Genomic DNA, 20078 nt, shown 5'->3' with positions numbered 1-20078 from the left:
CCCTCAACCTATGAAAGGCACTTTTCTACTTCAATTTCCATTCAAATGGAACACCTTTCTCTAATAGGCTTGTTAATGAGACAACAATGTGTATAAATCATTGAACAAAATGGTGATAATATTCAATAAGGCTTAAAAATGAGTGGACTTTAGAAGTATATTTGAGGATTGGCCAAACTTCTATTGCTTTCATCTAATCTTGTTATATATGCATGCCTTTAGAAGACACCGCATGTTCCAAAAATGTGACTTTTAACTTTCAAAGTTCATGTTTTGATTGCTTGCATAGAAGTGACTATCTTGTAGTCGACACAATACTTTTTGTAGGTATTATATATGCTCTTTAAAGATTTTATTATATATGAGGATATCATCAATGAAAAAAACTACATACTTATCCAAAAGGTTCCAAAACAATCTGTTTATGTGATCTATAAAAGAATTTGGAGCATTGGTGAAACCAAAAAATAAAACCAGCCATTCAAAATGTCCATAGCATGTACAAAATGCCATTTTTTTACATCCTTTCTTGCAATAGGTATTTATTAATAGCTACTTCAAAGATCTAATTTATTAAAGATGGTTGCATCTTAAAGTGGATTAAAAAGATCATTTATGCATACAAGTAGATATGCATTCTTAATAGACTGCTTATTGAGGCCTTGATAATCGATTCAAAGGCAAAGTCCACCATCTTTCTTGGATGCAAAGAATACAAGAGCTCTTCATAGTGATGTGCTTTTTCAAATAAGGTATTTTTTTAAGAATTTGTCCAATGTCTTTTGCAGCTCCTCAAGTTCTTTTGGTAATAGGCAATAAATTGGTCAACTTTTTGGTTTGGCGCTAAATAATAGTTCTATTTGAAAAGAAGTACCTCTGTCAAGAGGTACACTATTTGATAGGTCAGTTGGAAAGACATCTAAATATTTTCATATGAATTGGTCTATATATTCTACTCCTCGACTGTCTTGTCTACCACTGATGTAAGATTTAGAACCATCGTATATACTAGTTGCTTATGCTATATTTGCTTCTTCATAAAGGTCGTCTCTACAAATAAGTCTTTGATTACAAATTATCTTTCTTCTTCACTTGATGTAGAGATGCAAAGAGTCACTTTGAATCTACCATCTTTAAAAGAGATTGTCTTTGCTACCCAATCAACTTGTTTATTTTCCATCTCTAGCCATGGCATACCAAGGATAATATTATATCTTAGCTTTGTCACTTTGAACTTCTCTCTTAAGACATATGTGTCGGTCAACCTCAAGGTTTCTTCTTCATATGTCTCACTCAATATATTTTCTCACTCATCTGCAAGCTATCTTGTAGATGTAATTTTTTGTAGAGCCATAATTTACAATCACTTAATATAGTTTTCATCTTAATAATTCAATTAGATGTACCAATCTATTATTTTTGTAGTTGTCCAAGGCTATGTCATTTGTCTCTAAGAGACAGTAGCTATTCCCAGTATTGGCCCTTGACACCTTTATTGGAAAGCCTCATTTTCTTGCTCTATCTAATTATCAACTTAGTGAGTTTTAAGACTATTTATTGACCTTGTTTTGCTGGTACTTAAATTTTGAAATTTTGAACAACCTTCAATCTAATGGCTTCACTCCTGAAAATAGAAACATAATTCTTTTTGCACCAATATTTGTTATCTTTGCAGTATCAATGATCCTTATAGGACATCAATTTCGATTGGCAATGGTTGTTGTGGCATAAGACTTAGTGCTATAGATCATACTCTACAATTTTTGAAATCTATAGCATCAACCCTCTCTGCAATCCAAATTGCCTCTTTGAATATTTGTGAATCTTTTAGTTCCACTTCTCACTAGACCACAAGCTTCAAACCTTGTAAGAATCCATCCATCATCTCTGCTTCCGCAATATTATTAATTTTAAGAGATAAGGACTTAAATTAAAAAATATAATCTTGTATTGACCTAAATTGTGTAAGATTTATCAACTAATCACGTGCTATTTTCTCCTCATTGATGGGCCAAAATTGATTCTTAAACTCAGTTTCAAACTCCTTCTAATTACAAAATCTACCTTGAGCTTCATAGTTTTGAACTCAATGTCGCTACCAAATGGTTGTCGCATCCTTTAAATAGCCGACTGCATATATAAGCCTATTAAATGTTGACTCTCTTGTCCTCAAGGCTTCTATTTTTTCCTACAAAGTAGCTATCTAGCCTAAAAAGTGATGTATTTGAGCCTCTATTTGGAATTCCTTTACCATAGCTTTCATGTTGTAATTTCTCCACTAGACTCTACTATTGTAATGCCTTCTCTTCTCCCATTTAACTTTCTAAGAGTACCTCATGATGGCCTCAATATAATATTTAATATGACCACAACAATTGACCTTAGAGTAGATGATGACTATTAACACACTACTAATAAACAATCTAGTACTTGCTTTGATATCAATGAAACAAAATCGGTCTATCTCAAGTATCCAAGAGCTTTTTAATCTACAACAATATAAAACCTCATCACAAAGTAGGACAAAGTGGACCAAAACAAAATTAAATAGAACTAAATAAAATAAAATATGAAAGATAAAATTGAACAACTATAATTAGAATAGAATATAATAGAATAAAATAAGAAGATACAAAATCCAATTATATTAAGAGAAAGGATCCAAAGCCATACTTGACTAGATCCTCCAAAAGACCCTCGCCAATCCTATTTATACTTTGTTCTACTACCTTGGACTTTCTAGTAGGTTCCATAGTAGGCTCCACCTAGATAACTGCTTTAAGGCTTTTTTAACAGGTTTTATGATAGATTCCACCTAAATAATTGCCCTAAATTCTTACTAAAATGTTCTATGGTAGATCTTACTTGATCCACTAATCTAACCTCAATTCTAAAAATTTCTATAACTTCTCAAATATGGTTCTAATTATCTATGCTTGTGTATGAATAATACAACTAACTTATTTGTACTCTATTATATAGAGAATTAACAACCAGTTGATTCAATTTAAGAGCTATCATTTATTGAATTATCACACAAGATATTACAATTGTCTCAACCTTCAAGATAATGTAATTGAAATAAAGATCTTCAAGAATAACATGTCTTTTTTTAAATTAATAGTAAAATATAACATATTTAGTATCACAACCTCGGAAGAAATTTTCAATGTTTGGTGATTTTATTAGAGGTAGAAATAACTTCTAACAGTGTTTTAAATATTTTATTTACGGAGTTATGAAGGCTTCAATTCCAATCAAATAATATGGTAGACTTCTTGTGCTGATATGGGACACTATCAATGGATGAAAGGACTTATCAACCATCTTCAAAGAGAACAAAGATCAACATATGTGACAAATACAATTCATAGTATCTTTGATTTTTTTCATGTATGATGACTGCTCTTCATGGAACTCATCTCTAGAAAAGGGAATAATATCATAGACATACATATTTATTCCAATAATTATCTATATGATTAAGTAGAAGTAAATAAAAATAGATTAATTTCATAATATCTTCTAGAAAAGCTTCTTAGAAGCTTTATAGATGTTGCTTTGATTTTACAGGTATTTCTAATTAATTGATAGGCTAAAAACTTGGTCAAAGAGTTAGCCACATGATACATATATTAGTAGCTTATAGAATAAGCTATCTATGTGGAGCACATATAAATAACTTGCCTTCCAAGTTAAGTCATGTGTCTAACAAAGTCAATATGTATTAGAGGTCCTATAGAATATCACCATGTAGCTCCTAAGTAGAGAGTATATATGGAGGTAAAAGTAAAGCCTTTTTTACTCTTGTCAATGCCTTTGTAGTCTTTAATCTTATTTCAAGATATTTTAGTCTTCTTGTCTTTAGCAATAGCAATTCTAGTTTAATATTACATCATCTTCAAATGATTTCTTAAAATTTTTGAGTGACAAAAGAGTGTAATGAGATTTTCTTTCTTTGAGATTCATATCCTTGATATCTAGTCCTATTGATTTGATGGAATTGTGGATGTTGTAAGTATTAACTGAAAAATAGATGTGAAAGACATTTCAATTTGAATGGATTATAGACATGAATGAAATTTTAATTTAGCTAGATTATACATGTTTTGGATATCAATTAAGTTGAAAATATCATAATTAAGCCATTTTGGTAATGTAATGGATATTGTTTACTGACTTCAATGATATAACATTATTCAATCTAATATAAAATTCTTAATAGAATTTTTTATTTAAATAGAAGCTAAGGCCATCATAATGTTAGATGGTACTAATAGTAGCATGAATGATTCTCTATGGATTGTTCTTGCAATGTACTTCATTATCCACCACTTATGCCAATCTAGCCAATCTTCTTTTTATTATTATATTGATGTGATTTAATGTATAAATTCATATTATACATATGATGTAATTTTTTTTAAATGATCTATTATATTAGCGATTCATAAATGAAAACTTTAACTATTCAAAATTCTTGATTAAGTGCAAATAAAATATTCACCACCAATTTTTATTTTTGCAATACTTTTGGATGCAAATTCATAATCTTGTTGTGTAGTATTATAGTCTAAAGCAAGGATAAGTAGTGATCATCATATGATTGTCAAGAACATGAATCTTGAAGAAAGGGAATCCTCAATACACTCTTCTATCACTGAAGAGAACTAGAAAGTCACCCAAAAGGTGATATAATATTAACTAGAATGGTTATTGTCAAAAACAAGAAGACTAGAAAGTCTTGAAACAAGACCAAGACTAGAAAGGCGTTGACAAGAGTAAAGAAGGCTTCACTCTTGCCTCCATATATACTATCTAATTAAGAGCCATGTAGTGATGTCCTATAGGACCTCCAACATGTGTTGACTTTGCTAGCCACATGTCTTATCTTGCAAGGCAAGTTATCTACGTATGGGCCATGTAGTTGGCTTGTTTCACAAGCTATTACACGTAGGTAACTTGTTCCATAAGCTACCAATACATGATTAGCTTTTTGGCCAGGTTTCTAACCTACAAATACATCTAAAGTCAAAACCACGTTTATAAAGCTTCTAGGAAGCTTCTCTAGAAGACTTTATGAAATTATTCTATTTTACCTACTTCTACTTAATCATATAAGTAACTATTGAGGTAAATATATATGTCCATGACAATGACCTAGTAAGATTACAAGTCAATATATTATCTATTGGTTTGTTATGTCATTCATCAATCTAAGATTCCTATTAAAAAATTACAATTCATCTACAATACACAAAATCTATAGTTTAAAAAGTCTATTTTTAATACTGCAAATTATTGCTCCTTTTGGAATTTGCATGTTTTAATGTCATAGTACGCAACCTTGGTAGTACTACTACAACTTAAAGTAAGGACTTGAATATTGGCTGTTGTACTACAAGGCATGTCTAGATTGCATTGAATCATATCAAGGGATGTTGCCATCACTAGCAATGCTATGGCAAACAGTGCAAAAAGCAAATACTAAAACATTCTTTGTAAAATATATTTATAAAATATTTTTGATAAAAAATCTTAGATAAATCAAGTACTTATGATTAATCCAATTACAAAGCCAATGATATGTTGTACAGTGCCAATGTTATTTCTAATTTAATATTACCACATGTATTATTGTACTTGTATAATGATGTATTTTCAATGAAAATTGATCATGGTAGAGTCCAAAGAATGGAATATGGAGTTGATTTAATATTTTCCTTCATTTATTCAAAACATAAATAGTTTGAGAAAAGAAAATATATTTATTAGACTAGCTCCAACCAATAAGCATAAGAAACTATCAATACACACCATTGGCTAATAAAAGAAAACACGTGAAATCAAGAAGAAAGCATGATGATCACGTGCCCGCCCGCGAGCGTTACAGGGAAGCTGGTGGAGATTGTGGCGGGGGCTCGGCCTCCACGAGGCCATCGTCATCGTCGTCCTCGTCGTTGTCGTCGTGGTGCAGATTCATGCTTCCTGGGAGCTGCTGCGTATTTCCCACCACATGAATGCGTTGAGCATGAAGACGATTTGGCAGTGCGGTGATGTGGAAGCCGAGCACGGGTGCAGCAATGCTCACTCTCTGCCCTGGCATTCTTTGCTCCCTCAACGGAATCCATGTGACTTCTTCGAGTTCGGGTCTTCGGGTGCGAGGGAGGGCCCACTGCCATGTCGCCTCGGCCTCTGTGTCTACTGAAATTGCTAAGAACTCTGCGGGGTTGAGAGGGAGGACAATTGGCTGTGTTAGGGGATGGTCGAGTGCAGGACGAAGTCAGAGTTTCTCGAGCGCAACCTGCTTTGGTGCCATGAAGTCGCGGAGTGGTTTCACCTCATCCGGAAACGGAGGTGAGCTTTCGTAACCAGGGGAATTGTCTTGAATCTCCGTAGGTCAAGCTGGTGGGGGAATTTTTAGGGATTCCTCTGTGCTGAATTGCTGCTGGTTGCTTCAGCAAAGAATCATTTCAAGGCCTAGAATCTTTGGGGACCTTGTTGCGGGAATGGATGTTTTTCTTCCTATAGATTCATTTACAGTATCGCGTGATGCTATTGAGGTCTCTCTGCTCATCTTTTTGTACGTGAAAATTTGGGTGATCAAAACGGGAAGGATTGTCGTTTACCATTGCTGGACTTGGCCGCAATCTGTAAGCTGTAGCTAGTTTGAAATTCTTTGCAGCTTGTTCGTCTGGTTTTTTTCTTCGTCCTGCTTGCGGTAAATGGTTTTGATGTACATCGCGCTCATCTTTTAGGGTCTATTTGATCCCATCCCTTTCCATGATTTTGCTGCGAGAAGATATATCACACAATTTAGTTCTACCAAGAATGTGCTAATCAAAGAACGTTGACATTTTCCCCTATGGACCCACTGTTGAAGCTTCCTTTGTTTCTTTTCTACGCACAGTAGACATCAGGTGGATCAAAACAAATGGCGACGATACATCAAACCAAACTGCAGGAGTGGTGTATCCGTCGAAGTCCTGTAAGTCGAAGTCTTGTAAGGTGGCTGTGATAGGGGCAGGTGCAGCAGGGTTAGTGACAGCACGGGAACTCCTCCGAGAAGGCCACGATGTGATAGTATTCGAGCAGACAAAGAGTGTTGGCGGGGTGTGGGTTTACGATCCGGAGATAGAAGGCGATGATTTGTTGGGGCTTAGCCAGGATCGGAAGCGTGTGCACTCGAGCATGTACGCATCTTTGCGCACCAACTTACCTCGAGAGATCATGGGGTATACTGATTTTCCTTTTCTGCCAAGAGATGGAAGAGACGGCCGCCGGTTTCCAGGCCATGCTGAAGTGGCTGCTTACTTACAAGATTTCGCAGAATTTTATCATCTTTTAGATTGTGTACAGTTCTCGACTTCGGTAGATTATGTAGGTTCATGCAAGGACCAGAATAAGATATCGTGGAAAGTGAGGACCAGGCGAAGACATCAGACGGACGATGTTAAAGAGGAGCAATTTGATGCAGTTGTGGTCTGCAATGGACACTACTCTCAGCCCAAACTTGCAGAATTCCCTGGTATTCCTTTCTTCTTGATTAATCCTCACCTCCTCGAGGTTTTATTTTGTGTTTATAATTTTCTACAAGTCATTCAATTCTGGTTCGTACCATCTTTGATGCATAGAGACATTATTGTTGCTTCGGTGTTTCTCTTCAAGTGCAGGTTCGAGCAGCTGGCCGGGTGTACAGATGCATAGCCATAATTACAGAGAGCCGAGTTCCTTCACTGATCAGGTAGCGGTCAAGTCTTAAATTTATGAATTCTCAAGTTAAAATCTCTCAAAATACTGCGATGATCAAATTCTGCAAGTCAAAATTTAGATACTTAATAAGGTATTCTATGGTCTTTACAAGAACGCGGTTTACAGTTTTTGCATTGGATCATGTCAGACTGTGGTCGTGATAGGGAATGCGGCCAGTGGGGAAGATATCTCTCGGGAGATTGCAGACGTTGCCAAAGAGGTACACATAAGTGGACGAACTTGGAGTGCATCTGTCGACTTCTCTGAGCCTATCGGTCAACATGGCAACATCTGGCGTCATTCTACGGTGATGGACCCCTTCGTCTTTCAACCACTTACCTTGACTATTGAACAGCTTATGCAAATCGAAGATGAGCAATTTGTGGCAGTGAAATTATAGTGTCATGCTCTTGCATTAATCGAAGTATGTAAATGGGATTCCTATGAAGAATTTTTTTGTTTTTTTATTAATGTGGAAATCCATGGGTCAACGTGCAGATAGAGTGCGCTTGTGAGGACGGGACTGTGCTGTTTGCAGAAGGGGGATGTGTATCAGCGGATATAATTTTGCACTGCACGGGGTAAGCAAGTGTCGCACTTTGAATTGCTCTTAGAATCATCAAAAGCATGGTCTTCAGCATCCTGCTTGTTGTGACTATAGTTTCCAACTTCGGGTTTTCTAGATATATTAATTCTCTTAGTGTTGCAGGTATTTTTACCACTATCCATTTCTGGACACTAAGGGGGAAGTGGCCGTAGATGAAAATTGTGTCGGCCCTTTATATGAGCACGTTTTCCCCCCTTCTCTTGCTCCATCTCTTTCGTTCGTAGGACTACCTTGGAAGGTGAGAAAATGCTATTTCCGGTGATATTGACCGTCAGACTTCAGCTGATTTCGAAGTTTGTAATGAGCTCCAGTATACTACTATTAACATGGCAGTATTGCACAGGTGGTACCGTTCCAATTATGTGAACTGCAATCACGGTGGATAGCCATGGCTCTTTCCAGGAAGATTGATTTACCTTCGACACAGGAAATGATGGACTCAGTAGAGAGCTTTTATGCAGAGCTTGAAGCTTCTGGAAAACCCAAGCGCTTGGCACATAATATGGCCACTACTCAGGTAAAATTGAGATTAGAAGCATGTAGATGTCGAGTTTCCTGTGCTGATATTGAATCGTGGGCGATGTGATTTCGTAGTGGTTTCTCAGTGTGTCAAGGCAGCTTCAATTTCAGACCTGATTTAAGAAGTGTTCTTCTAAATTCGAGTTATGTTTGTGCTTCTCGTTGCAGTATGACTATGACAATTGGCTTGCTGATCAAACTGGGAGCGCCCCGGTAGAGACGTGGAGAATTCAAATCTTCGAGGCTACTTCGAAGAACAAACGAGCGAATCCGGAGACTTACCGGGATGAGTGGCCAGATGAAGAGTTGCACCAAGAAGCTTTCGCACGGCTGGAGGAGTTGGATTTAAGTTGCAGGTAATTTTTAAGTTCACGCAGCAACCTAGACTCCTCTTTAGAAGTTTTATACCGGATCATTTCCATTAGAGCAACTGTTGATTAGGACGGCACTAAGTTTCCCATGGTTGCGTGTATTGTAAAATCATGCTGCAACGCTGGATCTGTCAACAGTGAGTGTTATTTCATATATATATATATATATATATATATACACATACATATAAAGACACATTAGATTCATCGCCCCTACTTTGTGTACTTGATGATATCCTTGGTTTTACGGGAAACTCATAACTTGTGCTTCAATGCAGATTAACAGTGGAGTGTATTCAGCAAGCAAAGCTGTGATGCAGTTCATTGCCTGTATACTCCAATTGAGATACTAGGGTATTGTCCCTGAAGAATAATTACACTTAATCTGAAATGAGAAAACTGTCAGGCTCGATTGAGTCTCGTGGAATAAAGTTTGGACAAGTTGAGGAGAGACACAGGGCTCCCATGCTAATGCTGGTACAATTGGCAATTTAACGAAGACAACCTTATCTCTGAAGGATTTGGCTCCCACACTATGAGATGGTTTCATTCTTCAAAACATGAACACCTTCCCTTTTAGTTCTGTAGAGTTATATTAAGCTGGATAAGACTGAACTTCAAGCTGAGAAGTTATTAATGTGGCAAATTTATCAATAACAACAAACACATAAAATGACGATGCGTGACAAAACACCTAGTGAAATGCTAAATTTACAGGACAACTGGTACTTAAACACTATTCGTGGTCATTCAAGACGAAATTTTGTTTGACGAATTCTATTACCCACCTTTCGATTCTAAGATAGGACAAGGAACCATGATGAAAGGCGCAAGGTCTTCATACAGCAGATGACAGCCCTTTTGACCTATTCTTGACTTCTTCGAAATCTGCTTTGAAGTCCATGGTTTTTCGAAGACCTTTCTCTCAGAAGATGACTAGAATTGCTGAATAAATTACTCGACTAAGACACATACAACGATAACCTTTCATGCGCGCATCGCGATTTCTACATAACAAATGCTACAAAAAACTCAATCAATCTAGCCACTCTCAGGGCCTGACTAAGACATAACCAACTCACATTCTGTCAAACAATTTCTGCGACTACTGAAACGACCAATTATGGAACTCAAGTAACAAGAAGTAACACTTGTCTGAGGTGCATAACACGCCTGTTGGGCATTGCATTTTCTACGAATGAAGGGGCACATACAAGTGAAAGAAATTGTCTAACATGCTGTGGATTCCACTCAAATAGGACGCCGGGATATCAGTCGATTACAATACTGAAGAATTCCCTGGTCTAAGATTTTAACGGCTGCAGGACAACCAGTCTATCCCTCCTCGCGCCCTTGGTGTCTAACCAGACATTTCCTACCCACTAGAAACCAAAAGCTAAACCCTCGAAAACCCCACATTAAGCAGCAATCTCGGGCTCCAATGAGAGAGCCCTAACCTTCTCGCCCGCCCGTTGACCAACCTTACGCTCCACAACAACGAAGGTCTTGCTCTTGCTAATAGGTTTGCACTTGACAAGAGTAACGATATCGCCGACATTGCATTCATTCTCGGGGTCGTGAGCGTGGTACTTCTTTGCCGATTTGATACGCTTCAAGTACTTGGGGTGAGGCGCAATTCGGGTCACCTCCACGGCGATGGTCTTGTCATTCGAGGCGCACACCACTCTCCCCTGAATCTTCTTCATGGCCTCGACTCTCAATGGCCCGGAGGCAGCAGGTGCCACAATTGGGGCGTTCGCGTGCGCCAGCTTGGTCCCACTCATGGAAGAGCTCAGCGTCAGCTTGGAATCCATCTTCAGAAGCACCGAGGATGCGGACAGAGAGGCCATCGTCACCGCGCACACGCTCCGAGTTATGACTTCGGCGATGTAATCGACACACTGAGAGCTGCTGCAACAATGTCTGCGAACAAACACACCACAATGGCGACACTATTTCCTTAACAATTAGGATAAGGGGGGGGGGGGGGGGACACGGGCCCAACCATTCACGGGCTCGGTTGGGAATGACATGGTGTTTCAAAACCCGCCCGATTCCTCATCCATATGGATAGTGGTTATTCATCCATCCATCCTTTTCACGATAACGAACATTCGTCCACGCTGCATTTGATGTTGCTGGCTTATTTGTTACTGAAACCTTGCATTTTATCACTAGGTAAGTGTAAAATATACATAGGTACACAAAAAATTCATAGATATATATATATATATATATAATTATTGAAGAAATACAATAGTAAGACACAAGTAAGTAAAAATCAAAATGATTGCTTACAAGAGAAGTGAAGAATGAGATGCCTCTCTTTTCCAACATCTTTTACTTATATGAGGAATTTACATCTATTGTAGTTGAAATTCATCTATAATCATCTTCATCCATTCAACATAATCTTAGATTTTTCTTAATTTAGTCGCCACATCAAATCCTAGCTATCGCATTAGTAAGTTACCTTCATTCTTTTATCATTCTTTGACCACTAGAAACTTATCTAAGATAATTGTATCTTATTCTTATTTTAATACTCCTACTTTGCTATTGATCAAAGGATTTTAAATCTAGTTCCTTTGTCAACTTTTGATGCCTATTTTTTATTAACACTTTTATTAGCAAATCAACTAGCATATCTTTTGTTGCATAATACTTCATATTAATCACTTTTATTTCAATTTTTTTTTATGAAGTAATGTTGAATGTCAATATGCTTGATTCTATAGTGATCCTTTGGATTCTTTGTAAAAGCAAGACGTCTTTGATTATCACACTTCATTAGAGTAACTTCCAATTGTACAAATTCAATGTCTTTTAAATTTTGACTTAGTCAAATTGCCTCCATTGCACTTTGATTTACTGCTATATATTTTGCCTCCATTATGGACCTTGTAATTATTGATTTTCTCCTGTAATTCCATGAAATTGCTCCTATTCCAACAAAGAACATGTATCTTATTATTGACCTTCTAACATTTGTATCTCCAACCCAATTTGTATCACAATAACCATGCAATGCAATATTATTTCTTCCAAGGCACAATTTGAAGTTCAAAGTACATTTCAGATATCTCATAATTCTCTTGATGGTTGTCCAATGGATTGATCTAATCTTTGACATGTCTTGACTCACAACACTCATTACATATGTAAGATCCATCCTTGTGCCAACTATTGCATACTTAAATGATCCTACCACCGTCTTGTGTAGAATATCTTTCATTCCATCTTCAACTTCAGTAAATTCCTTCTTTGTGAACTTCATCAATTTAAAATTGACCTCTAAGGTATTTCAATGGACTTGCACTCCTCGATATTGAATTGTTTCAACTCCTCTTTAATATACTTACTTTGGCTTATTCTAATGGTTTTGTTACCACAATCTTTTATAAACTCCACTCTTAAATAATAATGGAGCTTTTCCAAATCACTCATCTCATACTCCTTCCTTAACTTTGCTTTCAACCTATCTATTTTCTTCATGGTATTACTCAATACAATTAAATCATCAACATAAAAGATGACAATCAATATGAATTCATTTGATTACATTACATATAAGCAATAATCAGCTTCACCTCTTATAAATCCATCATTTATAAAGAATGTATCAATATGTTGGTACTATATCTTTGATGATTCTTTTAGTCCACACAAAGATTTCTTCAACTTACAAACAAGGTTTTGTTTGCTTTCTTCAATAAATTCTTTAGGATCATCTATGTAGATATCTTCTTCGAACTTTTCATTCAAGAAAGTCATCTAAACATCGATTTGATGCATTTAAAAGTCCATTGTTGCCTCAATTGTCACAATAATTCTAATAGTAGTGAATTTGGCCATAGAAGCAAATGTTTTATTGAAATCAATATCATCAACTTGTGAGTAGCCTTTAACAATTAAACTTGCCTTATATTTGTCACAAATATATATTTATTATAATTTTTACCTAGATGATATGAATAAGTAGAAAAAAATAAAAATAGATTAATTTCATATATCTTCTAGAGAAGCTTCTTAGAAGCTCTATAGACATTGCTTTGACTTTACATGTATTTATACTTAATTGATAGATTAAAAACTTGGTCAAAAAATTAACCACATGCCATATATATTCGTAGCTTGTGGAACAAGCTAACTATGTGGAACAAGCTAACTATGTGGAACAAGCTAACTATGTGGTGCCTACATAGAAAACTTGCCTTATAAGTTAAGATACGTATTGTATAAAGTCAACACGTTTTTGGAGGTCCTATAGAATACTGCCGCATAGCTCTTCGGTAGATAGTATATAGAGAGGCAAGAGTGAAGCCTTCTTCACTCTTCTCAACTCCTTTCTTGCTTCTAGTCTAGTTTCAACAATCTCTAGTTTTATTATCTTTTGGCAATAGCCATTCTAGTTTGTTTCTTAATATACATATTTCGTTATTTCTATTTTGTCATCTTTCTTTGAGAAAAATCTCACTTGTTTATTTATTTTTATCAAGTTCTTGTCTTTGATAATATCTGACAATATTACCTATTCTATTTCTTTTGGTTCTAAATACCTACTTACAACTAATTGAAGATCAATTTTATAGAATTTGTGTCAATTTTCATATTCCATTGTCCATGAGTAATATGTATTCTTCTTCCATGGTCTTCTTCTACTTCATAGTATCTGTGGACTTCATTGCATGATAAAAATTCAATAGATTAGTAAAAAATATAATATTAGCATATTCTTCACGTACTTAAAAAAAGATGTGGTTCTTCTATCATTCACTATATGATCTTTTTTCTTGCAAAAGATATCTCTTTTGATTTGAAGAAGATTCATCTTGTTGCACTATATGCTCTCTTCTTAGTTTTTTATTTTTTATTTTTAAAGCTTATCTTTTTTTATTCAAAGATTGATACTCTTCATCATCATCATCATCATCATCATAATCTTCAACATCTTTATTACTAGTCTTAAGAATTATAGAAGCATTCTCTTTTATCTTCATTGCCTTTTCACCTTCATTCACACTTTCACTATCTTCATTATCACCATTTTCTTCTTCTTTCTTTACTAATTTTGAAGTTGTGTTCACAAATACACCATTACAATACATAGTTTAGTGACAAGATATATGTTAGTAGAACTTATGACAGGTCAAAAGTAAATTATGCCAATTAAAGAACATGTGCTAACTTGGAGTATGCTACCATAGGAAGATGGGTTGAGAAGAGAGAAATTGTTAACTATTAGAACTCAGCAACTTGAACAAAGATCGAAAGATGTGGAATTAACATTAGAAAGGTTACAAAAGACAAGGTTAGGAAATAAGCCTCAATTTGATAAGCAACATTCATTGAGGCCTAGAGCAATTGAAAAAGGTGATTGTGTATTTGTTTATGAGAGCAATCTGGATAACCAACATTGTACTTTGCGGAAGTTTTCAAAATATTGGTTTGGACTTATATGTAATAATAATGGTTCATGATAATGCCACATATTTATTAAGACAGTTAGATGGTACAAGGTTGAAGATACCTATTGTTGGGAAGCGAGTGAAGATTTTTAAAAGACTAGATAGAGAAATCAATATAGAGGATCATGCTGAAGTTATCAATATTTTTGAAGAAGACAATTGTTTTGAAGAGGATGGTGAAAATAAAAATGAAGAGTTTGATGAAGAAAATAAAGAGATGGTATAACACTAATTATGGTATATGATTCATTTGGCAGAGGATGCGCAAGTTAAGAAAGGGTGGATGTCATGATGTAATATGACTATATAGTGAAATTATAATCAAAATTTCATTTCTAATTAATATCTAATTATCTTAATTCAATAATAATTTGAAGTATCTAAATATGGCTTTTATAAAAGCCTCTTAGTTTATTTTCTTATCTTAATAGTTAATAGGTTGAAGGTGAGTTAGTAATTTTATCCTCTAGGCTATAAAGACTTATTTACTACCTTAGAAAGACCATAAATTCATAAAATCAAGTTAGAAGAGGTAAATAATTAGCATAGTTGATACTAAGATTAAGTTGAGAGTAGGATTGGGCTAAAAAATCCTTAAGATAGGTTAGATTGATACCCAAGTGTTGATCGTTTGTGAGATAGGATCAAAATCAGACCTCTAGTCACTAAAACAGTTGCCTATTGCAAAATAGGGTTTTATTTGAAGATCAAAGTTTAGAATTTGAGAGCTAGGTTGCAGCTTCTTGCAAAGATATAAGGCTGATTTTGGTAGGATTTGTAGAGACTTAGCAATTGTTGTTGGAAATCAAGGTTTGTATTGGCAACTTGGGATTTATACAATGAAATTAGCCCTAGCACTCTTGGCTAGTTTGTAAAATTGGTGTCACATCTATACTTCAAATTTTGACAATACTTGGTTAATTAGGTGTTATAAGTGAATGCAAAAGTTTGTAATAATCTAATGGTGAAATTGAGAAATATCTGGGTTTTGGTACAAGAACATATTATAACTTGGTAGTTTGGGGTTAGATAGGATTTCTATGATATTTAGAGATCTACTAATTGGATCAAGATGAAATTTTCACATAGTATTGGAAGACTTAAAGATCAAGTTACATACCAATTTTGAATTGAAGTTAAGGGTTGGAGAGGGAAAAATCATTGCTCAAACTTCTATATTACCTTTCTAGTTGGTAGCTGAGTGACATCAGTGCAATTTTTGGAGGTTTTCTCACAATTTGTAAGTTGAATTGGACTGAAATTTCTTATGCACATAGAAGACTTACATTGACAATTTCATGCAAAATTTCACATCAAGTGGATGATCAAATTAGAAGTTACAGCTTATCAAAGCTCACTAATAAGTGTTGGGGCTTACAAGAAAAATCTAAATTGCTTAAATATGAAAGTAACAAGGTAATTGAGATTTATACATAATTGAGGCTAATAAAAAGAGTATTTTTTAGTAATTTTGAATTGAAATTTGGATTATATGCTTTTCATATAGATGAAACCTATTAAAATTTCTTGGATGTTTGTGAAACACAACTTGACCTTCCATAGTTAAGTGCCTGGTGCATTTCCAAGTAAGACAACATATAATGTAACAACATAATGAGATCCATAGTCACCTGCTCCTAATGTATTGTAGTAAGTAAAATTGGTTGTAATAATCTAAGAGACATTGCGTTGCATGTTTTATTATATTGATATGACTTGTAGGAGCGTAGAAAAGCTCAAACATTATAATCTAAACCTATCCAAAATCATATCCTTGGAGTCCATTCTAATGTCTTTTCTAGCTTCAAATGTCTAGATATTGGGATATCATGTCCTTCTTAAAGTATGTGCATCCAAAGTATAGTATTGTCAAGTATATAAATCTATTTTTTGAAATAGAATAAGCCATTATTAAGACTGTAATCTTAATATTGTATATTGCCTACCTTTAGTTGATTCCTAACCATCTTAAAGTAAGCATCTCGATGTATAGTTTCTTTCTATTTTCCTCTTTGGTTATATTTGAGATAATACTACTAATAGTAGGAATTTCTACCTTGTTTTCTAATTCATCCTTCAAGTTTTATCTTTATAATAAGTTATCTGGTATAATATGTTGTCACCCTTCTTTGTGTTGAAGCTAGATATCAAAAAGCTGCAACTGTTCTTTATAATGATGGTGTCATGATTTTATATTTTTCAGATGAAAATCATGTAGCATAGGTTGATGGTCAGTCCAAACAACCATTGGCTTCCTCAACATATAGTATTGCCACACCTTTATAGCATGTAGAATCCTTAATTACTCTTGATCACATGCAGAGTAATTATGCTTAGTCCTTCTAAGCTTATATGATTTATACACTATAGATTGAAGGTTCCTATCAAAGTCTTATTAAAAGACTATTCTAATAGCAAAGTCGAAAGCATCAATGTCAAGTATAAAAAGAAATTTGAGATCATATGGTTGCAATATTAGAGGAGTAATGAGTGCCTCCTTCAACCTATTGAAGGTGCTTTGCGTCTCCAATTTTCATTCAAATAGAGCATCCTTCTCTAATAGACTTATCAATGAGAGACCAATGTGAGCAAATTACCAAAAAAAATGGTGATAATATCCAACAAGGAGTAAAAATGAGGAAACTTCAAAAGCATTCTTAGAGATTGGCTAATCTTTGATTGCTTTCATCTTATCTTGTTCCATATGCATGCCTTTGGAAGACACGACATGCCCCAAAAAGGTGACTTTTGACTTCTAAAGTTCACATTTTGATTGCTTGTAATAGAAGCAACTATCTTGTAGCTGACTTAGCACTTCTCATAGTTGTTGCTTATATTCTTCTGAGGTTTTATTATATATGAGAATATCATCAATAAAGGTGACTACATATTTGTTCAAAAGTTCTTGAAATAATCTGTTTATATGACCTATGAAAGAAATTGGAATATTGGTAAGACCAAAAGATAAAACCAACCATTTAAAATTTTTATAGTGCATACAAAATGTTACCTTTTCTACATTCCCTCTTGTAATAGGTGTTTGCCAATAGCCACTCTAAAGCTTTAATTTATTAAAGATGGTCACACCTTGAAGTTGGTCAAGAAGATTATTCACATATGGAAGTGGATATTGTCACGAACACAGAAATACAGGCTCGAGATCTAACAAGAAGTTCAAGAAGAACTAGCAAGAACTATATTAATCAGATGAATACAAGAACAATACTAGAGAGGTGAGCTAGAGCTCCAAGAGATGTGTTGTCGAGACTGAAGAACTCTTCAACATCGATTCCAATATATACTCCTATTTAGAAAGCTTCTCAAGCAACTTCTACCAACTAGGAAGCTTCTAGAAGGTTTTAGAGACTTGCTTCTAGAAGGTTCTAGAAACTTGTCTCTAGAAGGTTCTAAGGACTATGTCCCTAACATCTTCTACCAAATAAGAAGCTTCTAGAAGGTTTCAAAGACTTGCTTCTAGAAGGTTCTAGAAACTTGTCTCTAGAAGGTTCTAAGGACTATGTCCCTAACATCACCCTCCTCTTTTAGCTTCGAGGTCTCTCAGAAGCAATATTATTGTTAATCAGTACCAACGCAAGAAAATGAAGATCTGTCGCATAACGTCTACTATGAACTCCAACTGTTGTTCATGAGGTAAGTGGTTCATCGACCCTTGAAGCCAATGGTAGTGGCCCACTCCTTCAACTTCTGACCAAGCATCAACTTTCGTATCCTCATTGTGAAATTGTCCTACAAATTTGCCTTCTGGCTGACCATCATAAGCAGGCTCGAACTCGAATATAATCACAAGTGATCGGTTACTCAGTATCCCCCGTCATCGTCGTAGTATAGGTGGTTCTTCATCTCGGGGTCGCCTTCGTGAGCTAGTTGGTTGAGATAATCTGACTGGCATAGTATCTATCTCTTGGCTATCCATATAAAAAGACCAAACTATGGCTACTGAAAAAATTCTATTTTATCTTGGAGAAAATAACTATATCAACTACGAATTTTGGTGGTGCTCTCCCCCTTTCTTATATTCTTAGGTGAGCAAGCTTCAGAAGGAAGCTGTCATCGAATCGGCTTAGGTTTATGAAGATGTTGTTGATGAAACTCCTATACCTTTTGCAACGTACTGGCGAGATTTTCAACTGGCTCCCACGTTCGCTCATTAATGTCGTAGCCGCACCAATAAACAAGATACTCCAACTTGCTCCATCTTTGTCGTGAATCCAGCACCTTTTCAACCTCGTATTCCTCGTGGTTCTCGAACTCAATACTAGGTGGCAGACATTGCACTCTTCCAGGAAAAGACGACTCTCGATAAGACTCCAACAGAGAAACATGAAAGACTGGATGTACGTTCATAGAAGCCGGTAATTCTAGACGGTACGCCATTGGATTGATTTGCTTCTGGATGATAAATGGTCCCAATCTTCGATAGTCCAACTTATCACATGGTCGCTTGGTCTTGATATTCCGTCAAAGAAGCCATAATTTATCTCCAATTTTGAAAATAGGTGCTTGATTCCGAAATCTATCTGTAGATGCCTTGTAGGATTCTTGTGCGGATTGTAATTGAAGCTTCAACGTATTTTGAAGCTCTGATAATTATTTCGCAAATCCTTTAGCTGTTGGATTGTTATTTGTTGACGGTGTCATATTATATGCTTTTCTGCTCAAGAACGCGTCAAGCGTCTGGCTGTAGAAGGTAGTATGGAGATTCGCTAATATTCAAAAAGTCTATCGATTTTTGACTGTTGGAATATATACAACTACAAGAATACACCGTAAATCTATACGGATGCCCTTCGACTGCTCGTCGAAGTCCTTTTTGTTCCAACCGGTAGGTCTCTAGACGTTACAGAGAACCCCGAACAACCCAAACTGCTAATCTTTGATACCGCTTTATACTCACGATCTTGTATCTACTAACTGTCTCGTTAGATTAATCCAATAAATTTCATTCACTTCGCCTACTCAATCCTATAGACACCCTTTTAATTCTTCATCACAGACGTAACTCGATTTCACAAAACAGTCAAGAGTAATCACACCCACTTCATTAAAATCCCGATTCACCAATACAGCACTAACTTCAGCAACGATTGTCTCTGTCTTCCCAAAACCCTATGAAGAAAAAAAAACCCCAATCTCCGTCTTTTTTCCCTACCTCGAAGCATGAAGCTAGCTCTTCGATCCTTCAAAACTCCAAAAAACTTATTCTCTCCTCTTTCATTTCTTAACCTATCCTCCTCTTTAACCCTAATTCTCTCCTCTCTCAAATCCTAGCCTCTGAATTTCTTCAATCTTTCGTCTTTGATCCGAAATTGGATCCGCCGTCAGAGTTCTCTTCTCCGTTTT

At 35.5% G+C, this 20078-nt stretch overlaps 2 protein-coding genes across 3 annotated transcripts; one reads left to right on the top strand and one right to left on the bottom strand.

Moving 5' to 3' along the window:
• The first annotated feature begins 5973 nt into the window (after positions 1-5973).
• Positions 5974-9721, top strand: LOC112288796 (flavin-containing monooxygenase FMO GS-OX-like 4). Of its 2 annotated transcripts, none has more exons than XM_024533373.3 (9): positions 5974-6357; positions 6914-7528; positions 7674-7744; positions 7901-8059; positions 8251-8333; positions 8462-8597; positions 8703-8876; positions 9047-9234; positions 9528-9721. In XM_024533373.3, exons 1-9 carry the CDS (start codon positions 6057-6059, stop codon positions 9562-9564), a joined length of 1764 nt encoding a protein of 587 aa, XP_024389141.1. In that variant the 5' UTR covers positions 5974-6056; the 3' UTR covers positions 9565-9721. The 2 variants fall into 2 exon arrangements, with proteins under 2 accessions (XP_024389141.1, XP_024389140.1); XM_024533372.3 differs by having other exon boundaries at positions 5976-6357; positions 6911-7528.
• A 679-nt stretch (positions 9722-10400) lies between these two features.
• On the bottom strand, positions 10401-11174 carry LOC112288797 (uncharacterized). The gene has a single exon (XM_024533374.3). It carries the CDS (start codon positions 11097-11099, stop codon positions 10668-10670), a length of 432 nt encoding a protein of 143 aa, XP_024389142.1. The 5' UTR covers positions 11100-11174; the 3' UTR covers positions 10401-10667.
• Between the last annotated feature and the right edge of the window lie 8904 nt (positions 11175-20078).

This window comes from Physcomitrium patens, chromosome 11 (genome assembly GCF_059467195.1).
Source record: "Physcomitrium patens ecotype Gransden chromosome 11, ASM5946719v1, whole genome shotgun sequence".
Taxonomy (NCBI): domain Eukaryota; kingdom Viridiplantae; phylum Streptophyta; class Bryopsida; order Funariales; family Funariaceae; genus Physcomitrium; species Physcomitrium patens.
Note: the sequence above shows the minus strand (reverse complement) of the source record. Positions and strands in the feature narration are given on the sequence as shown.

Coding starts and splice junctions, on each gene's coding strand:
- LOC112288796 (XM_024533372.3), top strand. CDS start 6,057: ATGTGGAAGCCGAGCACGGGTGCAGCAATGCTCACTCTCTGCCCTGGC. Junction 8,060..8,250: donor ACATCTGGCGTCATTCTACG/GTGATGGACCCC, acceptor GTCAACGTGCAG/ATAGAGTGCGCTTGTGAGGA. Junction 8,598..8,702: donor TCGTAGGACTACCTTGGAAG/GTGAGAAAATGC, acceptor AGTATTGCACAG/GTGGTACCGTTCCAATTATG.
- LOC112288797 (XM_024533374.3), bottom strand. CDS start 11,099: ATGGCCTCTCTGTCCGCATCCTCGGTGCTTCTGAAGATGGATTCCAAG.